Here is a 22,479-nt window from a genome sequence, read left to right as displayed (position 1 = left end):
AAACAAAGATACAATATATTAATTCTATTCTGAATTTCTGTTTTATCTGTTTTGCATATTTTTCCAAAATCTTGTAGAAAAAGATTGAAGTCTAGAATTTATTTTTAGACTAAACTGCTGTTGAAGTATAGAATTAATTAATTAGAATTTTAAAAATGTTAATTTCTTTTCATAACTTTTAGAAGATTTCCAAATTGTTTAATCTCCTCAGGAATAACGACAAAAGAGATTATTAAGTTATTGATAAGTTAATGGCATACGAAATCATCGCATCAGTCGAAATTTCAAAGTACTTTTCATCATTATTGAAGATATTTAAAATAAATTTAAGAAATTATTATTTAATCATAACAGGAAAAAATAAACCATTGCGATTATTAAAATTTCCTATTTTTATTTAGTTTTCAAATATAGATCTTTGGTGAATACCATGTCACCAAATTAAAAAATATAAGCAACATGGTTGTAATAACAATTACATTATTAATTAATTAAGTGCGATTTACCAATATGCCTATAATACAGATTGCAATAGAAGCTAATGAAGTGAGAAGTAGTTCAACATTGATATTAATCACTGTTCGATCTACAAAGTACTCCTGAATCGATGATGGCAACGACATTCATAATACGCGGACGGCTAACAACCATAAGTAGTTTTTTTACATATTTATGGCGGTCGTTTGCTGATGCGTGTATGATGAACGTCGTTACTATAATCGACCTGGAAGTAACAAATATTAGAATTAAAATAACATTATTCTAATGTCTAATGTATCATTCAACGCGATATTTTTTAGAATAATATTATAATATACAATAAAAATATTCAATTAACTATGGTCTGCGCGCGTTTTCCTAACACGAATATATTATTTCTATTTAATTATATCACAATAATTGGGTATGCTACTGGAATAAACTTCGTTGAAATCTTATCAAAATATTAGTCAAGTAAAGACTTTTTCTAAATTATTGTTTTCAATACGGTGCAATCGATATCGCGTCTCCCAATTTTTTCAGTGTCGTAATATACATGTATAATAGTAATTATTACTCCCTGTTAATCAATTCTAGGTGGTACCAATTCAGCTTGTATAGTACTGACGGTTATCTTCGGCTCTTGCGGCACGTTGTTCTGCTCCTTACCCGGTAGAAGATCTGGTAACGCAGTGTTCCCCGCATTATTTTCTTTGTAATACCTCACTCCGGCGACGATCATCATGCCTATACCACCTAGGATCATGAGCCACATCACTATCCTGCAAAGACAGATAGATCAGACATCCGCTATAGTAGATTTGGTGCGAGAACAAAAACTGTAAAATCGCTAGTTTTTTAGTATGCAATGTCAGGTATTTCATACCGAAGCTAAGTTGCTGAAACAATAACGCAATAGAGGCGAGAAGCTTGCAAAGAGATCAAGGATTAATATTATCACTCACTTCGCGATTTTAATCTGTAAATATGCAACTTTCAGCGGTTTTATAAGAATATCTCCAAGTTCGAGTCCATCCTCTATCCAAAATATTGGGAAGAGCACTTCCGGAAAGTTTTTCATCAAACGAAGTTTGGGGATGGGTCCAACTAGCACGTTGAATTGAATCTTTTTGTACGCTTTTATTGGGGTGCCTGTCATCGGATCAAAGTTGAAAGTCATCCGGTGCTTCTCCTGTAACAGAATCTCTTGTCACGGTTCTGAACATTGTAATTGTTTGATAATTTGTAGTAACTTGGTCTAAAATTGCCACAATAAATTCACGCTGTTTCTTGAAATTTATTTACTATAATCTTATTATTATTTCTATAAAATTAATATAATTAGTATAATCTCCCTTACTCTTATCTCTCACTTACAATTAGTTTTACATAAATTCTATACATTTACATAAATTCTAATTAAATTATGTAAAAGAGAAAATAAACTATTTCGTGTAGGTAAAAAATCATGGGGCAAAAAATAACCAGTATATTTATTTTAACAAATAAATAAACAATCGTTAAACTTACGAGGTCGGGATTTAGACCCTCGATCAACTCGAGATATCGTGGATCAGAATCTAAAAAATGAGGTAGACTTATCCTTATAGGCACAGTTTTACAGGGGCCTGCGTTATATACATTCTTAGGCATGCATCCTTCGGATTCGAGACAAAGGCACCTCACATCCTCATCCTCAGCTGGATCCCCCAAATCCGCCGAGTAATGCAGCGTCTTAAAACCTGCGTTGCAAAATTATCTAATGTTGCATCTAAACGAGATCACCTTACCGAGCGATTTTTGTTTCTAAGTGAGAGTGTAGAGTGTCTCAGAATCAACGAAGAGTGTGTCGACACTTAAGTAAAATTTGGAAAATATTCGATCCAAAAATATTTGAGTTCATTATTTAAGTATCACATCTTCACAATTAAAATTGATTTTTCAATTAATCTTTGCATTAATAAACCGAGTTTACTAAATTTAAATTTAAATTTCCCAGTGTTACTATAAGATAACTGAATCTGCTAATCAATTAAATTAAAATTAGTTTTCCGTCTGGTTATCAAATTTTAAGCTATCGTGACCCGCGAAGAAAAATTAGCGAATTTAAGAAATCAGTTTGAAACGGGTGGTATTTTCTCATGGAGTCATGGATACCTTGAACCTTTCCTGGTTCGATGTAGTAAGCGCCGATACTTCGGCAAATGTCTAAAGAGTGTACCCAGACTTCTTTCTCCTTGTTGAGAAACGGTGGAAAGATGGTTCCGTCCGTACCACGAAAATCGTTGCAAGGGCTGCCAGACCACATGTCCATCTTCGTTTCATTTCCTACCGTCAATACACGACCCACGTCTTTGTAATTTTTAATTCCGCGATATACTCTTATGCGTTCTGGAAAAAGGCTCCCATTTGTCTAAAAGGCACAGATAGCATTTTCAAAATATAAAAATGTTATATTTTTTTAAATTTAATCCGGAATAAAAAATATAATAATTCCATCCAGATAAATTTAATCTCGCCCGGATTTAAATTAATCTGTACATCCTACATACTATAAATTATTTAATTTTATTTTAATAATTTTGACAACAATGATATTAATGCGTTTTGTGCAATTAAAATAAAATATTAAAAATGTGTATAAAAATATCACTTCATGTAAGATAGATAATATTTTTAAGGGCAAACGAGCACTTTTCTTTGTCAGTTATAGTAATATAAAAACACAATAGCGCAAGAAAGTCGTAATATTTGCGTAAATAATGCAAGTACATTACCCTAGCGAGAAAACCATATCTGAAACGTAAACCCTCCTCTCGGATTAATATTTGTTCCCTTTCTTGCAACGCGTTGCACACTGCGGATCCAGCGAAATCTGTTATATCCGTGCAGTCGAAACGTATACCGTTAAAGAACAAATCTTTCACGGAGGTTTTGATAAATATCGACTGGGGTTTCTTGAAAATACTGTCCAGCGCTTTGCCTAGAGAGATATCAATAATGTAAGAGAATAGAGATTTAGTTTGCATTATGTAAAATTTTAAGTGAGAGAAAGAAAAAAGCATACCGTATAACATATACATATTATATGATATCATGTATTTTGAAGTAACTATACATGTACGTGGATTGAATTGATAACAATAAAAAAGCCGAACGGTAAAAGTCTTAAGTTTCCAAAATTAATACACTTTCGATTTTCAAAATCAACGAGATCCTTGATTTATAAAACTGACGTGAGAATCTTCAAAATTGACAAAATCGCGCCCAGGTAGCAAGATGACATCTAAAGACGTCTTAATGACGATAGAGGACGTTATTAAGACGGAATTAATATGTCATTTGACGTCACTCTGCTACCTGTGCGTGAACTGAATATCTACGCTTTAATTAATTATTACATTGAAGTAGACATTTCTTTGATATAAAAATATGCCGTGTACGTGTATTTATTCTTTCGCACATTGTAAATACGTACTAATTACTCCCATCGTGGATGGCTTATCTCTTTGAATGATCAGAGTTACCGCTATCATGATTGGATGAAACGTGTAAATTTCCGCTTCCTCCGACATGATGCTCTTCTCCTGATTGAAGTACCAAACTTGTCGCAAACTGTACTCAACAGTATCGTCTTCCTCTCGGTCCACAATGTTCTCCTTGTCCCGATACAAACTGGAAATCACATTGATGTTCGTCAATTTCCATTGTACTTCTACATGTTATTTATATCTACTGCAGATGTAAATTATTTAATAATAAGCGAACGTTTTTGCATCTAAAACAGACAAATTAGGTGTACTTCCCAAATTTTTTCAAAATTTTAAATATGTACATAAAAATTTGCTCATATATGTTATTTTTTTATGTTGAGAAATTAAAAAATCGCACTATTTTTAGAACAAGTAACAAATCGCCTCGGTAATCGTAAATTAAGTTATAATATCGTATAAAAGAGAGATTACTCACTCGTAGTGAAAAGGTCCTATTTCTTGGACAATCGGTTTCGATCCTGATGCAATCTCAGTGGGATTTGTTACATTGAAGACATAAATATTAAAATCTAGCGGCTGCGGAAGTTTCTCCCAGAAATCACGTATTTCGCTTCCTTTCTTCAGTCTAATTTGCTGTAAATTTTGTGAAATACAGTATAATTTGATACGAACTAGACTTTTTTCTCTTAAATTTGATATTCGAAGAATACAAAATTTGACAGATCACTACAGCAACATTTTTGTTTCCAGCATTAAATAATTATTGATAAATATTAGTAATTATTATATTAGTAATCTTCAAATAAAAATAAACAATCTATACATAGCAAAAATCATTTAAAATTAGTTGGAAAAGACTTTATTATCCAAACATTTACAATTTTGAAATTAATTTTATAGTAAATCCAAGTATTGAAAGAATTGTCTTTTTGCAATTCTGATTTCAATATTTCGAATAGAGCTTGCTAGATTGAGGATACTGACGTATTAATCATTACTTACAGATTTAACTTGCGACTTCAGCATAGAAGGAAATCCTAGACTATAACTGATAAGCCCGATGGAGAACGTGCAGGACCCGGCGAGTCCCAGTCTTTTCACGGACACCATATTTTTCTGGGAACACATCACACAAACTGAATTAAATTTCTTGTCTTGGAATGATTTCAACAGCAAATTGGCACCTTGTATTCGTCAGTAATGTGTAGCACAATGTTGAGAATCTTTCCGATCGTGAAAAAGGATAATAAACGCCTCAGATTCGGATTATGCATCGCGTCGTCTATTCGATATAAAACACGACGCGCGTTGTTTTCCAGTCTTTTAAAAATTTCTTGAAAAGCGCTCATTCGCTGCGCCGACATCTTGACTTTCAAAACAGACAAATTTCTCGATTACCAAATTTGATAAAATCTTGATTTCTAAAATTTACAAAATAAATCTCTAAAATTAACGAGATCCTAAGTTTTCAGAATTAACGGATTCTTCGAGATTTTTTGCAGATAATAATTTTAAATTGATAGAATTCTGATGTTTATAAAATTTTCGATTTTTATAAGTACGAAGTTTTTGATCTCCAAAATTATCAAGATCCTGTGTTCTCAGAATGATTGATAATTGACAAATCTTGTACGCGATTTTTTAAATTTTAGATTTTGCGCTCCCTTTTTCTTAAAATTGTGTCCTCGTGGGGCTTCTGTGGCACACCTGAGGAAATTCTTCAAAAAGATTGTCGATGTGCGAATGTCCACTTCCGTCGATGTCCTGCGCTCCAACCTCGGACACGTCTTCTTGTTATCGGTCCTCCTTAGCAATTCTCATCGGCAAGCTACCCGCACCCCCGGAGCTGCTCTCGTATTCACACGTTCTCACATACACATACGCATCTTTGTTTGTCCATTGACTGTGATTCGACGACATCGGGTATGTTGCGACTGCGCCATCAGTAGCTTTTGAGTAGGTTTATTGAATTGCGATAAGAATAGCTTTTCAAGAGAGCTTTTCAAAAAGGTTTCCTCTATATGACATTTGTATTTATCAGCTAAAAAAACGAATAAAATAATTATTTATAAGAAATCAGATGTGCAACGAAGGTTTATTACCTAATACTTTCAAGATGGTAGCAGCTTGTATCTTTGAAGAATAACATAGAAAATCTGAAATCTAAAAATTTGTAATATCCAAAACAGACATATACATTTCAAGGAGTAGTAATAACATCAGCAGTATAGGATTTCAACAAATTTTTTCTTAATAGAATTCATAAGAACAATATATTATAGAACTGTGCTAACATTAAAAAACATTAAAAAATCTAAACTTTTAATATTATATAATATTTATCATTAATATCTATATTTATATATAAATTGGAAAATAAAAAAATTATACCACATTTCTGAAAATCTTTCTATCTACTAAATTTAAATTGATCTCAATTTAAATCCGTTAAAGATTCATGAAATATTAAGCCAACACTGTCAAAGTAATGATTTGTCAAAAGAGTTTTCTAGTCCAAAATTTTTAACAAAATGTAATTGTAAATTTTAAAGAACTACGCATTTACATAATTAATTTTTTTAATAACATATAGAAATAATCATATCACCTAAATTAAAAATATTTTACTCCTATCAAACGCATTTTAAAAATATTAAATTTTGTTAACAATTGGTTCTATAAAAATTTTAAAGAAAATAGTTTTTATAACACATATTTTTGCTTATTTATAATATGTACAAAAACACATTAATCAAATTTTACTAAATAATTTGTCTATTATTAGGTATCTATCGATTGTGTCTCTGACGTAGCTTAAGATATAGTTCAATGGGAAGTACATATCTCGCTATACATTCCTCTACTTTTGTATCTACAAAATGTTTAACATAACTAGATACAAAGTTTTTATCATATCGGAATTGTAAATAAACAAATAAATACTATCAAAACAAATAATATTCAAACATTCCTAAACGAAATGTAAGGAGTCAACTACAGTTACACATTTTAGATGGCGTAAATTAATAAAAAAATAAATAAATTAGAAAAAATATATAATATAATTTATTTTAATTTATCATTCGACTAAAGTAAATTAAAAATATATTTAAGGAATTAACGTAAAAAGAATTAAAAAATTTTAATAAAATAACACCGACAGAAGACAAAAATAATTTTACTTTTTAAAGTATAATCTCTTTTGTACGCGGTTTCCTATTGATACCCAGAGTTCATTTTCTTCGATCGCGACGGCAATGTTTATAAGTCGACTTTAAGTCAGTGTTATGGATCCACGCCTTTGGTGTCAAGTGTAACGCCTATCGAGCGGAAAAGGCGCCGAAGAATCAATTAAATATGAGCTTGCTATAGATACCCTATAGCACTTGCTACGAGAAACTTTTATACATTATTACTTACGACTATCGTAGACGTAGTTACCGTAACCGAGGTCCCATTAAAAAAAATTACTATATACATATAAAAGAAAACCGATGCTCGTACGTAAGACAAGAATCTAAAGATAAGCCACTTCTTCTAAAGAAGTCGCAATTAAGGTTTAGTATGTTGTATGACACAACATTGCGAAGTAATATTAGCAATTAACTTGCACTTTGTGTAACACCTAACATTTAGAACAACATAGTTCACTGATATACATACAGAAAGAGAAGAAAACAATAGTTTCGATATTATTATTTTCCTATACAGTGGTAAAATTTATCAACATGCTGTATTATTATTAGAGCCATCATAAAAAGAAGAAATTAAAACTGTCTGCGAAAAGAACAAATTCGATGCTTGTTAGGTAATATTCATTTTTGAATATTAATAATCAATGTAAGAAAAGAATAATGTTGTAAGACAGTTATAAGATAATAAAATTTTATTTTTTCACATTCTGTTCCATCTTTTAGTTTCATATCTCTATTTTTAGTTTCAAGTCGTTTGAACATTTAGACAACACGCGTATAATTAAATCACAAACTAAATAGCGTCATATGTCTATGTCATAGAAATTCAGGAACTGAATCGAGAAATCAATTCTCTCAACACTGTGAATCACGTCATGCGTAAATAAATAAATTACAAAGAAATAAACCACACTCAATTATCTTATTACACTGTAAAATTCGGATCAGCGAATGCTTCTTTGTGCGACTACGAACAACCGCCAAATTTTTCGCGTGGAAAACTGATCACCAACGTACGATCGCGACTAGAATCTCTCTTCGCAGAGGTGAAGCACTCGCGTTCCTTATCGAAAGAGAGAAAATCCGCGTATCTACCTCGCTAAACGGATACTGAGAGCTACGATGGCAGAAAGATAGCGGTTCACCGTAACGGGGTTACGGGTTTCTTTCGGATAGCATAGTGATCTGATGGATGACATGAGTCTTTTCCCGGATGACATAGGGCGAGAACGCGTCCACGTGTTTTCTCGTTTCATTTACGGAGTAATCGGTGTGAATGATAGTCGATAACCGGGAAACCATCGCGTTTGTTCACACGCTGATATATCGAGATCGTGTATAGCAACCTTCTAACGCTGCCTGTTTATTTCTCTTGTAATCTACTTGAAATCTGCTTGAACAATATGCAGTAACAGCATCAAACAATTTTTTCCGAGTATAAGTTATTACAAGAAAATGTAATTATTTCCTTTTTTTTATCTTTTCTTACATTTGATGTCAATTAGAATTAATCAGTGTGATTATTGAAGGCACAAATTATATCATTATTCAGGAAAGTATACAGACTGGTATCTTTCAATGAATTCATTTATTAATTTACATCAAAAGGTATCTGTCAATCATATAATCGATCGGAGATAGTTGGAAATTCGCAGATTCTTCGGGAGTTAGTGAAATGTAGTTCTCGGACCTATAGACGAAAGTAGGATTATATATGCTTCTTAACACGAGCGGTGGTAGCGTACGACGCCTCGCCTAGCAATTCGCTCGTCAACAATGCATGAGAAAGCCGCTACGTGGAAAACGCGACCTTTCCCTGTCGCTTCCATCGGTACACTTTTCCGATCGTGGGCGGTAGGGACGACATTTTCCGCACCGTATCGCTCGATGCGCAAGCACAGGTAAGAGGACACGCGATGGTATATCATTGGCCGTTGAAACCTCCCTCCAACGTGATAATCAAGTTACCAGACAATGCAATATGTCAAATTTTTCATCGTTATGCTTTTCGCATCTTTAGGGAGATATTTTCCTACATTTTTCACTATTTTGTTGACCTCAAAGTTATTATTTTTCAGGTAATTACGCACACGTGATCACTGACACATCACGACTTATCCGTCTTTCGATTTTGATAAGCTCTAACGTAAAGTAAAATATGCAACCTGCGTATTATATACTCATCTATATAATTGGAGGGGTAAAAATCATAATGGTGTAAGTCAAATTTTTAAAAATATTTTCTCGTGTGCATAGATGCAATCTGTACAATATATAAATTGCATCTATGCACCCGAGAAAATATTTTTAAAAATTTGACTTACACCACTATGGTTTTTACCCCTCCAATTATCGTTCTGAACAAAAATTCTTTGTCAAAGATGTATATTTTAATTGTAATATTTATATTAATACGATTAAAAAGTAATATATATATCTGTAGATGAATGTAATAAGTATCTCACGAGTAATTGTTTTTCGTATGATTTCGTATGTTCTTATTCTGGCTTTGATAAAGTCTGAAAAAAATTACATTGTTGATATTTTAAAGCTATATTAATAAAATATATATTAATTACAAAATATAATAAAATGTATAGTTTAATTTAATTTAACAGATCATTAAATAATGATATCGTTAAAGATCAAGGACACGCCGCCGTCGCTGCACAGTTTAAACTTTTTTCTTTATAGGTATATAAATGCATAAATAAATTGTTCTCACCTTGTAACTACCTCACGATATTATTACTGCATTAATCATGAAAAAGATGCTTACTAATAGAACAAGTTCACGCCATTCATACGGTGATAGCAGTATTATTCTCAAGGTTGCTCAGAAGACAGATTTCGGTAGAAGAATATTTATTTGACTTCTCTATTTTCACACAAAATTTGTATCGATGAGCAAAAAATAAAAGAACCCTAGCAAGGTACACGTATCCGAAAAGTATCTTAAGATATCGTTAAAAAAAGACAAAAGGCACATGCAAACACTCACTGACGCGCAATAATCAATTTCAAACATTTCAGTCAGGCAAGATTAATTATGAATAATCAATGAATAATTAAGTATCAAGAGATACTTATAAGAATAATTAGCGAATAATTAAGTATCAAGAATAAATCTATAACAATAATAAAGTGATTGCACTTATATTATTATAAAAATTATAATAATATAAGGACATGTTAAGTTATGATATTAGCGAAAATACCCCATCGTCGCTACTGTATTAAAACGGAGCTCGATGAGTAGTGCGCTATGGCAGTGCGCTACCAACCGTAATGTGACTTGTAATGCGCGTGTATAGCGACCGGTACTGGGTACGGTTTCGGCACGTGCACAGGCACAGCCACGTGTACGGGTCGGTCTACATGCACGATTTTCTCGAAAGCGACAGGATACGGTTTCGGTACTGGCACCGGGACGTGCACCGGCCGATCGACCGGGACGTGCACCGGCCGGTCCACGTGAACGATCTTCTCCACGGTGACGGGATACGGTTTCGGCACCGGCACCGCCACCGGCACAGCGCGATCGACGTGAATCGGCACGGGTATAGCGATCGGTACGTGCTTGGTGACCGGCACCGCTACGGGCACGGGCACAGGCACTGCCGCTGAAAGTACAGAGATATTGTTCACAAACGCATCCATTAATACAATTTAAACAATTGAGATAATTTCGATCTAGTTTTATGTAACGAATAAAATCCAAAGCCACTAAATAAAATCATATTTCTCTTCTTTATCACGTAAAGCTAAAAGGCAATTTATGAGCGTTTCCTTCTAGCTAAAGTACGCTTTAATATTAAGGAATTAAGTTGTTTGTATCAATATACTTCAATCTTAAAATAAATTTAAAATTAATGAAGTAAAAAAATCAATAAAATAAAAATAGGTAAAATCAATAAGAGTTTACTCACCAACTGGATGTCCAACGACGGGGGGTGGCGGTTCCGGTAGCGGATGCCCAGCGTCTGGGGTTGGAATTTCATAAATCGGCGGGGGCGGTGGTGCTGACACTGGACCGTACACATGTTCCTGATACTCTTGCAGACCGTATCCTAAGCCGTCTAGACCTCTTTTCCCGTGTTTCTTCGCTTTTACGAAAGCGCTTTGTTGCTCCGAATTCTTGTCAACAATAATGGCTGCACTGCTGGCCAACACCAACATTATTACCTGTAAAAACATAACGACGAGATGTCAAGTCGACTGAATTACGTTCTTACAGAGAAAACTCTCGGAAGGTTGATTTGAAATAAATTTGTTATATGAGATGTTGCATCTAACGGCAATTTAATCAACAATGCCAAAAACTAAAAAATTTTTTCGAACTTATGATGCTTTGGAAACTAAAAATCTAATTAAAAATCTATAATTACAAGTTTTAAAAAAGATTTGACTCATAATTACGTAATTTCACTTCAATTGTTTTAAAGTTTTTTAATACAGTATTAGATTACAATTAGTTTTTAGATCTTTTTAGATCGCACGGAGTATTAGAAACTACAAACGATGCACAATCGTTTATTGCAATTCACAAACGATGCACAAACGATTCACTAAATCAATGTTCTCCATCTTTCGCCGCGGTGCATCCGAATGTAAATAACGTCGATGCGAATTATGTCAAACGCGATTGATGGCAATAAAACAAAAGCGAGAATTCGCGCTGGTACCAGGAGGAGCCTCATGATGGGTCGCTCAAGGGTTCCAGTTACCGGTCGCAACGCCGACGAAAAACTGAGTTCGCTCCGGAATCGTGACCCCCATATGTATTTATAGGGCCATCAGCACCGATGTGACGCATCGCCCGAACGAAGAAGAGGAGCGATTCTATAAGCCGATACACTTTCGCTGCTATTCGAACCTGGTCGATAGCCAAATGGCGGTCGCTTTTCTCTCCTAGGAGATCGGACGAAGGCAAACGAGGAAGACGCGTGACGAAAAAATCCTGCAGCATACATTAGCAGCGCAGTTAGTCGGAGGTTTATCGACGATCGTTCGGTCTACCGATCGTTAGATAGCCGCGATCGCGCCCGATACGTGATTCGATTCAATCACGCCGCGATACACGACTGGAATCGTTCCGCGCGAAATGCATTGCATCGATAATTACATTGTAAGACATACTCTAACTTTAATTAATCTATAAATCGTATTAGAATTCAACATGGAGTTCTATTTACGATTTTATGCGCCGTATAATATAAAAAGCGTATGAAAAATTACGCAGTAATACATTGCACGTATCAAATAATATATAAGATTATAAGTGTTTTAAAATCTAACAAAAATTATAGATCGTTTAAATTATCACGAAATAATGCAGTTCGTTGACTAAATCAATGATAATTTCTTAACAGAATAAATGATATTAATTTACAGCAATTAAACAATTAATCAATAACGCGCTGTCGTTCGATACACAAATAAAGATGTCCGGTATACAAAACGCTGAAAATGTAAATGTTTTTTAACAATAAATTAACGAATTAATAATGATGTAAGTGAGTCATGTAAGTTGGCCGCGTAAGCGAAGGATGAAGATATGCGGCAGTAAATGCAAATGGCGATTCCAGTTTCTTTCAGCGTTCTCCGACGTCCTCTATTCGGTCAACGAGATCGAGACGGGCGCGTTTTCCTCTTCGCTTCCGCATTAACCGCGTTAGACTTTCCTAACTTTCATTTTCTAAGTGCCTAATGCCGCCGCGTTCCTAATGCCGACCACGTTATGCCTGCCATTCATTATTCATCGGCGAGTTCGAACCGACGAATGCGTAACAACACGCCCAATGACACTGACGCCCAAGGTTCGCCAGCCACGTATCGCGAATTAGCGGAATGCACATACGTAGTGGTAAAGTATAACAATAAAGAAACGTTCCGGTAGACACGCAGTGCGAAAGCCACGACAGGAGAACAATGCGTTATTACGAGAAAATGAGGAGAACTTTTATTACTTGAGCTCTTCTCTCGTTTCTTTTGTGAACTTCTAAAAGCCTAGACTTTAATTCGCTTTCGCTTCTGTCATCTACTCTTGCGTGTAAATATCAATATTTTATTATATTTAAATGTCTAAAATATTATTTGCCGGGCTATTGATAAAATTTGCAAGAAGTTAGCACGTTAATAAATGTTATCTACATCTTTTTGATCTATATCATATAAGCGGGAGAGTAATATAGAGACCTACATGTTGTTAACTTAGAATTAGCTAATCCAGAGTACCAGTATGACTGAGAATTAGCTGTTGCAATTTTATATTCATCCATCGCTCATGCAGACAGTATTAAACGGCACGCGAAATTCTTAAGCGTTTTCCTTTTCACCGTACGTGTGCGGAAGTGCGTTTCCAGGCATAATTAAATAGATATAGGGATGTAGGTAAGTGGTACAAGTGCTACGAATCGACGAACGTAATTACGGTGTCAATATTACGAGCACGAGCTCGCAATCAAGTGGGAAACTAGTGTCGTTCTTGGCAGAAGACACATGTGCACTTGTAATATTCAATAATATTCAATACTGCTTAACAATAATTTTACATCTTAAATAAGTATCCGAAATGCTACATAAATCTGCATGAATTAAATTTTGATTCAGTAATTTAATCAATTTAATATTAATTATTTAAGTAATCTGTCAAATATGTTGATTGAATATTAAGTAATAGTTACCATATTTTATGGTTGTGATATTCTTTATAATGTATACGTTTACTATAGAAGTTATTTTGAAATGTCACTACAAACTGGATTCGTCAGCAACCAACTTTCATCACCGGAAGCTCGGGATATCGATCAACAAGGGTGAATTTCCGATTTGATCGTAAATGGGAACTTGTCCTGCTTCTCGATCTGGACCCGTCAAGTCGTCACTGGTACGATTCGCAAATATAAAAGGCTTCCGTTGTTACAATCTTACGAGCAGTTCGTCCGCGACAAGAGAGCAATGTCGAAGATCTTTGTAAGTAGCTGGATTTCGTCATTTAAGTAGCGTAAATCGAGATTAAAGTTTATAAATATAGAATATCTGGATCATATCTTCCTGAAATGATCAATCTTCTTTTCTAATACTAAAACTCCTAACTATTTTTATTAAATGCACATATAAATCTTTCACATATAACGTTAATTTATGTCTTGAATAATTAAAGATCTCTCTCTAACAATAAGATATTAGTTTTTTGAATTTCATTACGTTGATTCGGTATTTTAGCTGTTCCTGACATTGTTATACACCTGCGCATTCGCGTCGGTGCTGAAAGATGCGAAGCAGCAAAAACGAGGTATCATCGGTAACGACGGGTGGATTGGTCTATCGGGGAGCTCTTATGGACACGGACAACCGTGGTCAATCGATCCCATCCCCTTGAGTTCGGGCCTCAAACTTCCCGAAATCAATCTGCATGCAGGGTAAAAATAATCATAAAAATCTAAATACACTTATTAAAAATAATAAAGTTTATAAATAATTTAAAATAATTTAGAGTAAATCTCTAAATTGTATAGGCGTTTTGCAAGTGTTTTAACATTCTATAATAACTCTAACTAAATAAAATACTAACTGAACGAAAAATCACACGAATATCATAGAGTGTTTATAAATATTTTTCAGAGGATTATTTTTTTCCTCGCAAATTATTACCCTTCTGATTTTCTCTTTTTTTGTGTTTGATATACTTCCTAAAAATCATAGAATAATAACAATGTTATATTTACATTTCGTGCAGACTGCATCTGGCAGATGCAACTTATGGTAGAGGTGGCGTCGCCCTGACATCCGGAATTGTAAAAACCCTCCCGGTGTACATAACGAAGCACTTGGTGGTGGAGAAGCCGGTGCCAGTCCCGCAGCCAGTGATCATAGAGAAACCGTATCACGTGCCGGTACCGATCGAGAAAATCATTCACAAACCGGTCCCCGTCCCGGTACCGGTACCGGTACCTCAGGTAGCGTCTCGTCAACTTTACTTTCATATCGACGTGTGAAGTCTATTAACGATGATCACTCTTCCTTTCGCAGCAATTTTGCTGAAAGCAATGCGAAAAATTCATGGAAATTTCGTAACATTTAGTTTGTGTTGATAAGCGAATATTGAGCTAATGTTCCGACCATGTAAAGTCGTGTGTCATGAATATCATCTTCATTCGCATCTCTAAAGCTTATTTTCAGAGAAGCCTTGCATTCTCAATTATAATAGAATCGAAACTACAAAATGACCTGATACTTAAAAAAAATCACTTCTAAATTTCTTATTATAATTATAACCGGAGCTCTCTGATGATCTTACCATCGAAACACAGTCATTTGCAATTTTACATACTATTAATTCTTTTTTAAATCTAAAAACAGATGCCTGATTTTTTTTCTTCATAAATGGTCACTTGGGCTGATTTTTACTCCCCAATTAAAAGTCATTGTTATTAATTACATATTGCATATTATTTATTGTTCTATAATTTATTAAAGTAATTGAGGACAATATGCAGTATATAAAATTACTCTTTTTTTTGAAAAAGTAAGGAGAAACCAAAAAAATATTTAATAAACGAAAGAAGCTCATTAAAATTACCGTGACGTGAGTTTCATTTTCTCATTATTAGGGGGCGGGGGGGATGTAAAAATCAGGCGCCCGTTTCCGCGGTTCAAGTCGCAATTAACCGAAACATCTTTCCATTACGCAGGCGGTGCCGATTCCCGTGGAGCGTCCAGTGCCGATCCCGGTGAAGCAGCCGATCGCGGTGCCCGTGCAGCAGCCGTATCCCGTTCCCGTGCGACATCCGGTGCCCGTGCCGGTACCGGTGCCCGTCCCGGTTCCAGTGCACTCCTTGCCCAGCTTGCCCTTGCCGCCCTCGGCTCTCCAGGGACTCCAGGCGCTCCCGCTCCCGCTGATCCCGTCCGGCGGCCCTGCTGGCGCCATCTATGCGGGCGACTACGCACCCGATCACCTCTACCCCGTTCACTCGCCGTCGGCCACCCTGCACTTGGACACCGGCATCGCCCCCCTCGCCCCCCACGCCTCCCTCGCCCATGGTTTCGGTCATGGGCTTGGTCACGTGCTGGCGCACGGTTACGGCCACGGTTACGACCACCACGATGCCCATGCCCATGCCGACATTGCCGACCATCTTGCCCACGGGCACGATCACAAAAAGAGGAAGATCGACAAGAACTGAACTTAACTGAACTCGGGCCGAAAGGGCGGAGGGTCGTCAAGAATGTATATAGAAAAGGACGTTCGACACTTCGACGCCGTTTATATGTACATAGTTTTAAGGGAAATTTCAGTAGAATAAAAGAAAGGATTCCGATTTACTTACCCTGCGATTAGATTCTTCAGGATTCTCGTTAGGATTATTAATTATATCAAAAAAGCTTTTTGTGTGGGGGAGGGTTTCTTATGCTTCACGCAAGGTTGCAGACAATACGAAAGTGGAAAAATCCAGAAATCAACTGCTTTTGAGGGATCTCGATAAAGCTGAAAGACTAGATGCTTCTCGTATTTTTCTTTTCATAATTCTTGACACAATTCTTTTCTTTCTCACGCATCTCATCCGTCGGCGAAAGGTAGATTGTGCGCTTTCGCGTTTACGCTAAAGGCTAAAATATAGCTGAGACAAGTATTGTCTAAGTAGATGTATATAGAACATCGCGCTTTTACTACGTTTACGCGAGCGTTACTTCTGTAGTAACTTACGATAAATCACTCGTTTACGCGAAGTAAATTATCGTAAAGTTACTACAAAATCCCGTTTACGCGAAGAAAAATCCTGTTTACGCGAAGAAATTATCGTAAGTTACTACAGAAGTAAAGCTCGCGTAAACGTAGTATTTGTTAGATAATAATGTAATTTCAAAACCATAACGTTAATTAACCGCGTGTATGCATTGTGAATTAATAATTTAATATCGAACTTTTAGATTGCCCAGGCAATATAAATCTTTGAAAGACACTGTATATAAGGCAAAGAAAGCGAGAAAAAAAGAGAAGGGAAGAGAGAGAGAGAGAGAGAGAGAGAGAGAGAGAGAGAGAGAGAGAGAGAGAGAGAGAGAGAGAGAGAGAGAGAGAGAGAGAGAGAGAGAGAGAGAGAGAGAGAGAGAGAGAGAGAGAAAGGAAAAAGATACTTTCTCGTCAAAAAGACCCAACTTCGTTTCTATTTAACACAGCTGAAAAAAGTATCACGATTTTATCTTGCAATCTACAATTGTGACGAACGAGCATTAAAACGAATAGGTAGAAATTGGAAAAAGTCTTGCAAAGTCATTAACTTCCTCCTCCTTCCCATCAAACAGGAAGTTCGTTTAAAACAAAATAGGCGAATATCCGGGGTTCATCGGTCCGGGTGTGTTGTCCGAGGGTAGGAGAAGGCAAAGAGATCGCGCCGAGCACACGTTCTTTCTTTCCTTCCTTACTTTCTTTCTTTCGCATCGATTCGCGGCGCGAGCCGTCGACGGCCCGTTATCGAGCCCTTTCTACTTCGAAAGCGGAACGCGGCGGACGGTAAGCGACAAGCGACGCTACACGGCATGGCGTACGAGATCGTTCGGTCTCTCTCTCTCACATCCGTCTCGAGGAACAGCTGATCCTGCGTTATCGGGGGAGAGAAACGCCAGGGTATACGTGGTACCCTTGAATACGAGCCACGGAAGTGTCGGCCACGCCGGGCGGTTACCGCGGCTTCCTCGCGCCGCTCTGGGACCTGGGACGGCGGACGGCCATGCGTCCGGAGGCATCCGGAGCCCGGAAAAATCAATGCGTGGGGATGCAACGTGACAGCGCGTCGTGAAGCCCTCCCGTCGACTATGCGACCGACCGCAACACGTGAGTACGCGCGCCAGGTCTTTGCGGAATCGGCGAGATATCTCGCATGTTTTCTCACATTCGGCTGTTAACAGGGCACGCCAAGGTCTCAGGTTATGTCACGACGTCTGGCGTGGTGTAAACACGCGTACCCCGTATCGCCCTGATCGTGTAAACGCAGCGTCGATGAGGCGACGCAACCAGAAGACTGACAGGATGCTGAAGCTGGACGAGATCGAGGGCGAGAACGTGCCCAAGAAGACGAGGAAGACCGCGGAGGAGAAGAAGAGCAAGAGCCACAGGAAGAGCAAACATGCCAGTGGCAGTGGGCGTAAGTTGCGAAGTAGCGTGGAAGCTGTTCCGCACAAAGTGGAGCCCCCGGAAGAGGAAACGCCGATGGATTTGCTCTATCTCACGAAGGATCCCTCTGGCGTGTCCTGCAAGATCGAGCCTTCCGTCTCCAACGAGGGCAATTACATCCCAATGCCCCCGTTGAGGACCCTCGAGGACGCAGGAGTCAGAATGGAGGAGCTGTTTGAGCAGAGTATGCATAAAATCTCCAAAAATCAAAAGAACGGCAGGTGGAAGCATAGCTACAACAAGATGGTATACTTGCGGAAATGCGCGGCTAACAGCGATCAGTCGACGCAGGACGAAACCAGCCAAAGCACGTCCTCCGAGGAGCACGAGCGTATCCCCAAGATCATCTTGGAAGATATCATGTACGACAACTCAGCAAAGATCAAAAGAGACAAGAAGTGGACGAAAAAGGTGAATCCCCTCTCCCTGCACTACACGGATAAGAAGAGACCCTATCTCAAGTGTCCCGCATGCGGTGCGACATTCTTCAGCCCGAATACCTATCAGAGGCACCTGCTCTCTCACCTGCACCCGACGGCGGAGAACGGTTACATGTGTAATTTTTGTAATTACTGCAACGCCGAGCCCGGAATGTTATTTGCTCACTTGACCAAGCATCAAAACCAATGTGAATCCTGTAACGAGAGCCTGCTGCGCAAGGACAACTATGAGAAGCATTATCAGTGCTCGACCAGCTTGCTGGAGTACGGCCTGAAGCGCGATCATCACGGAATGTTCGCCTGCGCGGTCTGCGAGTTGGTATTCGATCTCCTGGCACAGCTGGAAAGGCACTGGTTCAAGCACACCTGTAAGAAACAAAAGTCGTATCAGTGCAACGAGTGTAGCGGTATCTACGAGAACCTGGAGACCCTGAAGAATCACATATGCCTCAAGTGCCCTATTTGCGGCGAGGTCTACGAGAATCTCCACCGATTGAAGATACACACAATGTGGACGAAGCACAACCTGAAGTGTCCGATCTGTTCTTACGAGTTTATTCTCTCCATGGATCACGAGAAACATATGGCCCTACACAGAAAGGTTTATCAGCCCATGAAATCATCGTCCAATGATTACATGCATTGTTTGCGCTCGGCCGACGGTAAGACATTTCAATGTAATCTATGTGACAAAATATTTTACGCCTTATCCGCTCTTCGCACGCATCTCACGGAGGAGCACAGCGTGGGGAATGTAAAAGTGGAAGAGGAGGAGATTATGGAAGACGACGGTTACGAACTGAAGGGGGACGCTATCGATATCGTTGTAGTTCCTGACTTTAAAGACTCTGACATCTACTACGACAACGAAATCGATCCTTTGAAACAAGAAACTGATCTCTACGATCCGTCATAAAGACAAAAAAATATCGTTTAAGTTTACTTAAGTCGTGAAAATGAAAGCAACAAACTTTTCTTATGAACGGTCGTTAGCTTTTACTGTTAAGCATCCTCTCGAGCATTCTCGTAATAGTGATACTAAAGTTGGACTCTCAAATAAAACTGATACAGTTGTAAGTGCCGTTTGTAGATGTAATTCATGCGCTATTTTTAAAAATGTGTATCGTTTGCTTCAGGATTTTTATATCAATTTATACCACAGAACGTTAATTTTACACAGAACATGTTACATTCTTCTTCTGTCTTTTTCTGTTAAGTAAAATATATCGATGATAATTAAACACATATATTAGCGATCCAAAAGTAGATAAGGAGGAAAATAGGTACAGAACATATAGTCGTGAAACGATCGAAATAGCAGGTATTTTCTGATGAACTTAACAAATTCGACCGCCTGCGCTACTCTGTACTGGTGTACGGAAAATTGTATTGTACTTGAAATTATTCAAATAAAAAAAAATATATTAACATTGACCGATGAGAAATAGCAGATATATATATCTTAGGTAAAATATGTCATATTTCATCAGTCAAAATATTTTTGTATTTGCATAATTTCACGTATAGTACGGGTTTTAATATGTACTAGCGCAGAGCAGTACAATCTCTACAAGCTATCATCAGAAAATTTAGGAACACATTCAGATAAACAATTGGTAATAATAGCGATTTTGTGATCCTGATTCATTTTATAGCAACTTTGAAAAGCTGCAATAATTGTGGAGCTTAACTGATTTTTCTTTGGTCAACAATTCGCTGTTTGTTAGCATGTTAAAGAAACTTTCTGCAGTATTTGATTATTATATGTAGATTTATATACTATCATTTATATATCATGTGCAGTAGTTATTAACAGATTTGTTCAGCGTATGAAAATAAAGTTTGAAACTTGGAAATTCGAAAAGTTTTTCCATGATGTTCTATTGCCAACGTTTACGGTTCCAAATAAGAATTTTTTTATTTGATGTACGAAGTGCAATGTGACATATTTAATTTTAATAATAATTTATAAATCTTAGATATTTTGTTATAATTTTTTTATATTTTTAATTATATGTACGTTATATCTTTTATTTTTATTTATAAGATTAAAATTTTGTTTGTAATTTTTTACTTTTTGTTTTGTGTTCCTAAATTTTCCGAACAATGCAAGCCGCTCTCTACGAACCCAAAACTGCAGAATAAATACAAATTTGTAATGTAAATACATTCCGCTATCACACGCTCACTTTATGTGGATTACTCATTCGAAAAATTGCATCGCAGATGCAATGAATTTTCTTACAGCCTGTAAAGGTATATATACTGATCACATTATAGGTTTAAATCTCATCGTGTATATTACGTATATGTCAAATAATGTATGTTTATGTAACATTCTTTTAATTATTCCTATATTGAAATATATTTAAAAAAGCGATATTCCGAGCTATCAGTCCTGCTGTAGCCTGATCCATAGTCTCGCTACAATTAGCTTCGTTATTTCGTTAATTTTAATTAATTTCGATTCGCGAAATCTGGCGTTCTAAACATCTAATCAGCGCGTGAGAGACGCGCGGTACCGTTCTCGCGACGATTTATACAGTAACATGAGAATTACGAGGCTAAACACGATGGCATTTATAATGTACGATAAAACACACAGAAACACCTTACAGGGTGATTACATTACGCGGGTCGTTCAAATTCACTCGTGCATCAGGAAATATTTTGCGGCGTATGTAAATCTAATATCGTAGGCCTATGCTATTATAATTTTACATCAAGCATTTCCGCTCTGTTATGTATTTGTTCTGAAAAATAAATGTTCATTAACAATATTTTCTTTCGTATAAATATTATCTTTTTTACGTTATATATCAAAACAGAGCAAGTAAATTCTCGTAGTCATAGATCAGAATCATTATATCTGTCATTCTTTATCGATCGGCATTTGATTCGTAAGCAATTTTAGAAAAAACAAATATAAAGAGGCTTAAAAAATCTCCACTTTACGAAAACAAGAATAAAAATGTTCGCTGAATACACAAATTATTAAAATCAATTAGTTAGGACTCTTGATAATGAAACAATAAAGATTAATCTGGCTATGAGAGTTAACGCTGTTATTTTTGCGTAATAAATCAATTTATTTAAATCTTCTTACATTTGTCCGAACGTTTCGGCTCCGCATTGAGCCATCATCAGCGGTATACCAATTACAAATTAATGTTCTCACGATCTCCGTTACGCTGTGGGTGAGTGCTTCGGGACTGGAAAGTCGGGAAGCCAATCTCATAACGTGTTGACGTACGGATGGTATGTAATGTCATTTTCTGTGTGTGTACAATGCATATTAGTTATGAGTGTAATTATTAAGATTCCGAAACAACTCACCAAGTGATCAGGAGAACGCAAGTGTAATAATTGATATCGTAGTCATTCATGTATTCGTTGTTCAGCAATGCAATTAACGTATAGTCAGAAAACTGTCATGTTTAATGATCTGCGAGAGACTGCCGCGAAATGTTCAGTCACACGGTGAAACAACATACAGCGAGATGAGTCATTGTTTCAAGTAACACAACGGTGAGGAAAAGGAAAATAAGTAAGTAAATGAGTTAAAGTATGTAAAATATAAATGTAAAAAGAAATCTGAATTGAAAATTATAACAATATAAATGACTAAAAACACATGTAGTGGCAATGGGCATGCGAAGCCGAAACGTACGAACAAATGTAAGATTTAAATAAATTGA

At 36.6% G+C, this 22,479-nt stretch overlaps 4 protein-coding genes across 5 annotated transcripts; 2 read left to right on the top strand and 2 right to left on the bottom strand.

The window, feature by feature from the left end:
• Positions 1-374: 374 nt before the first annotated feature.
• LOC139773569 (sensory neuron membrane protein 1-like) lies at positions 375-5,978 on the bottom strand. The gene is made up of 9 exons (XM_071708099.1): positions 5,682-5,978; positions 4,977-5,090; positions 4,450-4,607; positions 3,959-4,155; positions 3,258-3,463; positions 2,638-2,893; positions 2,011-2,222; positions 1,446-1,672; positions 375-1,262 (listed from the first exon to the last, which is right to left on the bottom strand). Exons 2-9 carry the CDS (start codon positions 5,082-5,084, stop codon positions 1,064-1,066), a joined length of 1,563 nt encoding a protein of 520 aa, XP_071564200.1. The 5' UTR covers positions 5,085-5,090; positions 5,682-5,978; the 3' UTR covers positions 375-1,063.
• Positions 5,979-9,681: 3,703 nt separating this feature from the next.
• Positions 9,682-15,015, bottom strand: LOC139773538 (uncharacterized). 2 transcript variants are annotated; one of them, XM_071708043.1, is made up of 4 exons: positions 14,899-15,015; positions 14,378-14,581; positions 11,098-11,353; positions 9,682-10,791 (listed from the first exon to the last, which is right to left on the bottom strand). In XM_071708043.1, the coding sequence occupies exons 3-4, from the start codon at positions 11,345-11,347 to the stop codon at positions 10,445-10,447; spliced, it is 597 nt and encodes a 198-aa protein (XP_071564144.1). In that variant the 5' UTR covers positions 11,348-11,353; positions 14,378-14,581; positions 14,899-15,015; the 3' UTR covers positions 9,682-10,444. The 2 variants fall into 2 exon arrangements, with proteins under 2 accessions (XP_071564144.1, XP_071564143.1); XM_071708042.1 differs by lacking the exons at positions 14,378-14,581; positions 14,899-15,015 and adding an exon at positions 11,854-12,060.
• Positions 14,129-16,356, top strand: LOC139773536 (uncharacterized). Its single transcript, XM_071708040.1, has 4 exons — positions 14,129-14,143; positions 14,396-14,583; positions 14,910-15,120; positions 15,886-16,356. The coding sequence occupies exons 1-4, from the start codon at positions 14,129-14,131 to the stop codon at positions 16,354-16,356; spliced, it is 885 nt and encodes a 294-aa protein (XP_071564141.1).
• A 1,131-nt stretch (positions 16,357-17,487) lies between these two features.
• On the top strand, positions 17,488-21,561 carry LOC139773559 (uncharacterized). The gene is made up of 2 exons (XM_071708079.1): positions 17,488-18,002; positions 18,077-21,561. Exon 2 carries the CDS (start codon positions 18,168-18,170, stop codon positions 19,695-19,697), a length of 1,530 nt encoding a protein of 509 aa, XP_071564180.1. The 5' UTR covers positions 17,488-18,002; positions 18,077-18,167; the 3' UTR covers positions 19,698-21,561.
• Positions 21,562-22,479: the final 918 nt, after the last annotated feature.

This window comes from Temnothorax nylanderi, unplaced genomic scaffold (genome assembly GCF_030848795.1).
Source record: "Temnothorax nylanderi isolate EJ_2023f unplaced genomic scaffold, tnyl_v1.0 TNYL_tig0064_pilon, whole genome shotgun sequence".
Taxonomy (NCBI): Eukaryota; Metazoa; Arthropoda; class Insecta; order Hymenoptera; family Formicidae; genus Temnothorax; species Temnothorax nylanderi.
This window is presented reverse-complemented; position numbering and strand designations above follow the sequence as displayed.

Coding starts and splice junctions, on each gene's coding strand:
- LOC139773538 (XM_071708042.1), bottom strand. Junction 10,792..11,097: donor CGTCGTTGGACATCCAGTTG/GTGAGTAAACTC, acceptor CTGTACTTTCAG/CGGCAGTGCCTGTGCCCGTG.
- LOC139773569 (XM_071708099.1), bottom strand. CDS start 5,084: ATGGTGTCCGTGAAAAGACTGGGACTCGCCGGGTCCTGCACGTTCTCC. Junction 2,223..2,637: donor CGAACCAGGAAAGGTTCAAG/GTATCCATGACT, acceptor TTTGCAACGCAG/GTTTTAAGACGCTGCATTAC. Junction 1,673..2,010: donor AGGGTCTAAATCCCGACCTC/GTAAGTTTAACG, acceptor ATTCTGTTACAG/GAGAAGCACCGGATGACTTT.
- LOC139773559 (XM_071708079.1), top strand. CDS start 18,168: ATGAGGCGACGCAACCAGAAGACTGACAGGATGCTGAAGCTGGACGAG.
- LOC139773536 (XM_071708040.1), top strand. Junction 14,584..14,909: donor AAACTTCCCGAAATCAATCT/GCATGCAGGGTA, acceptor CATTTCGTGCAG/ACTGCATCTGGCAGATGCAA. Junction 15,121..15,885: donor CCGTCCCGGTACCGGTACCG/GTACCTCAGGTA, acceptor ATTCCCGTGGAG/CGTCCAGTGCCGATCCCGGT.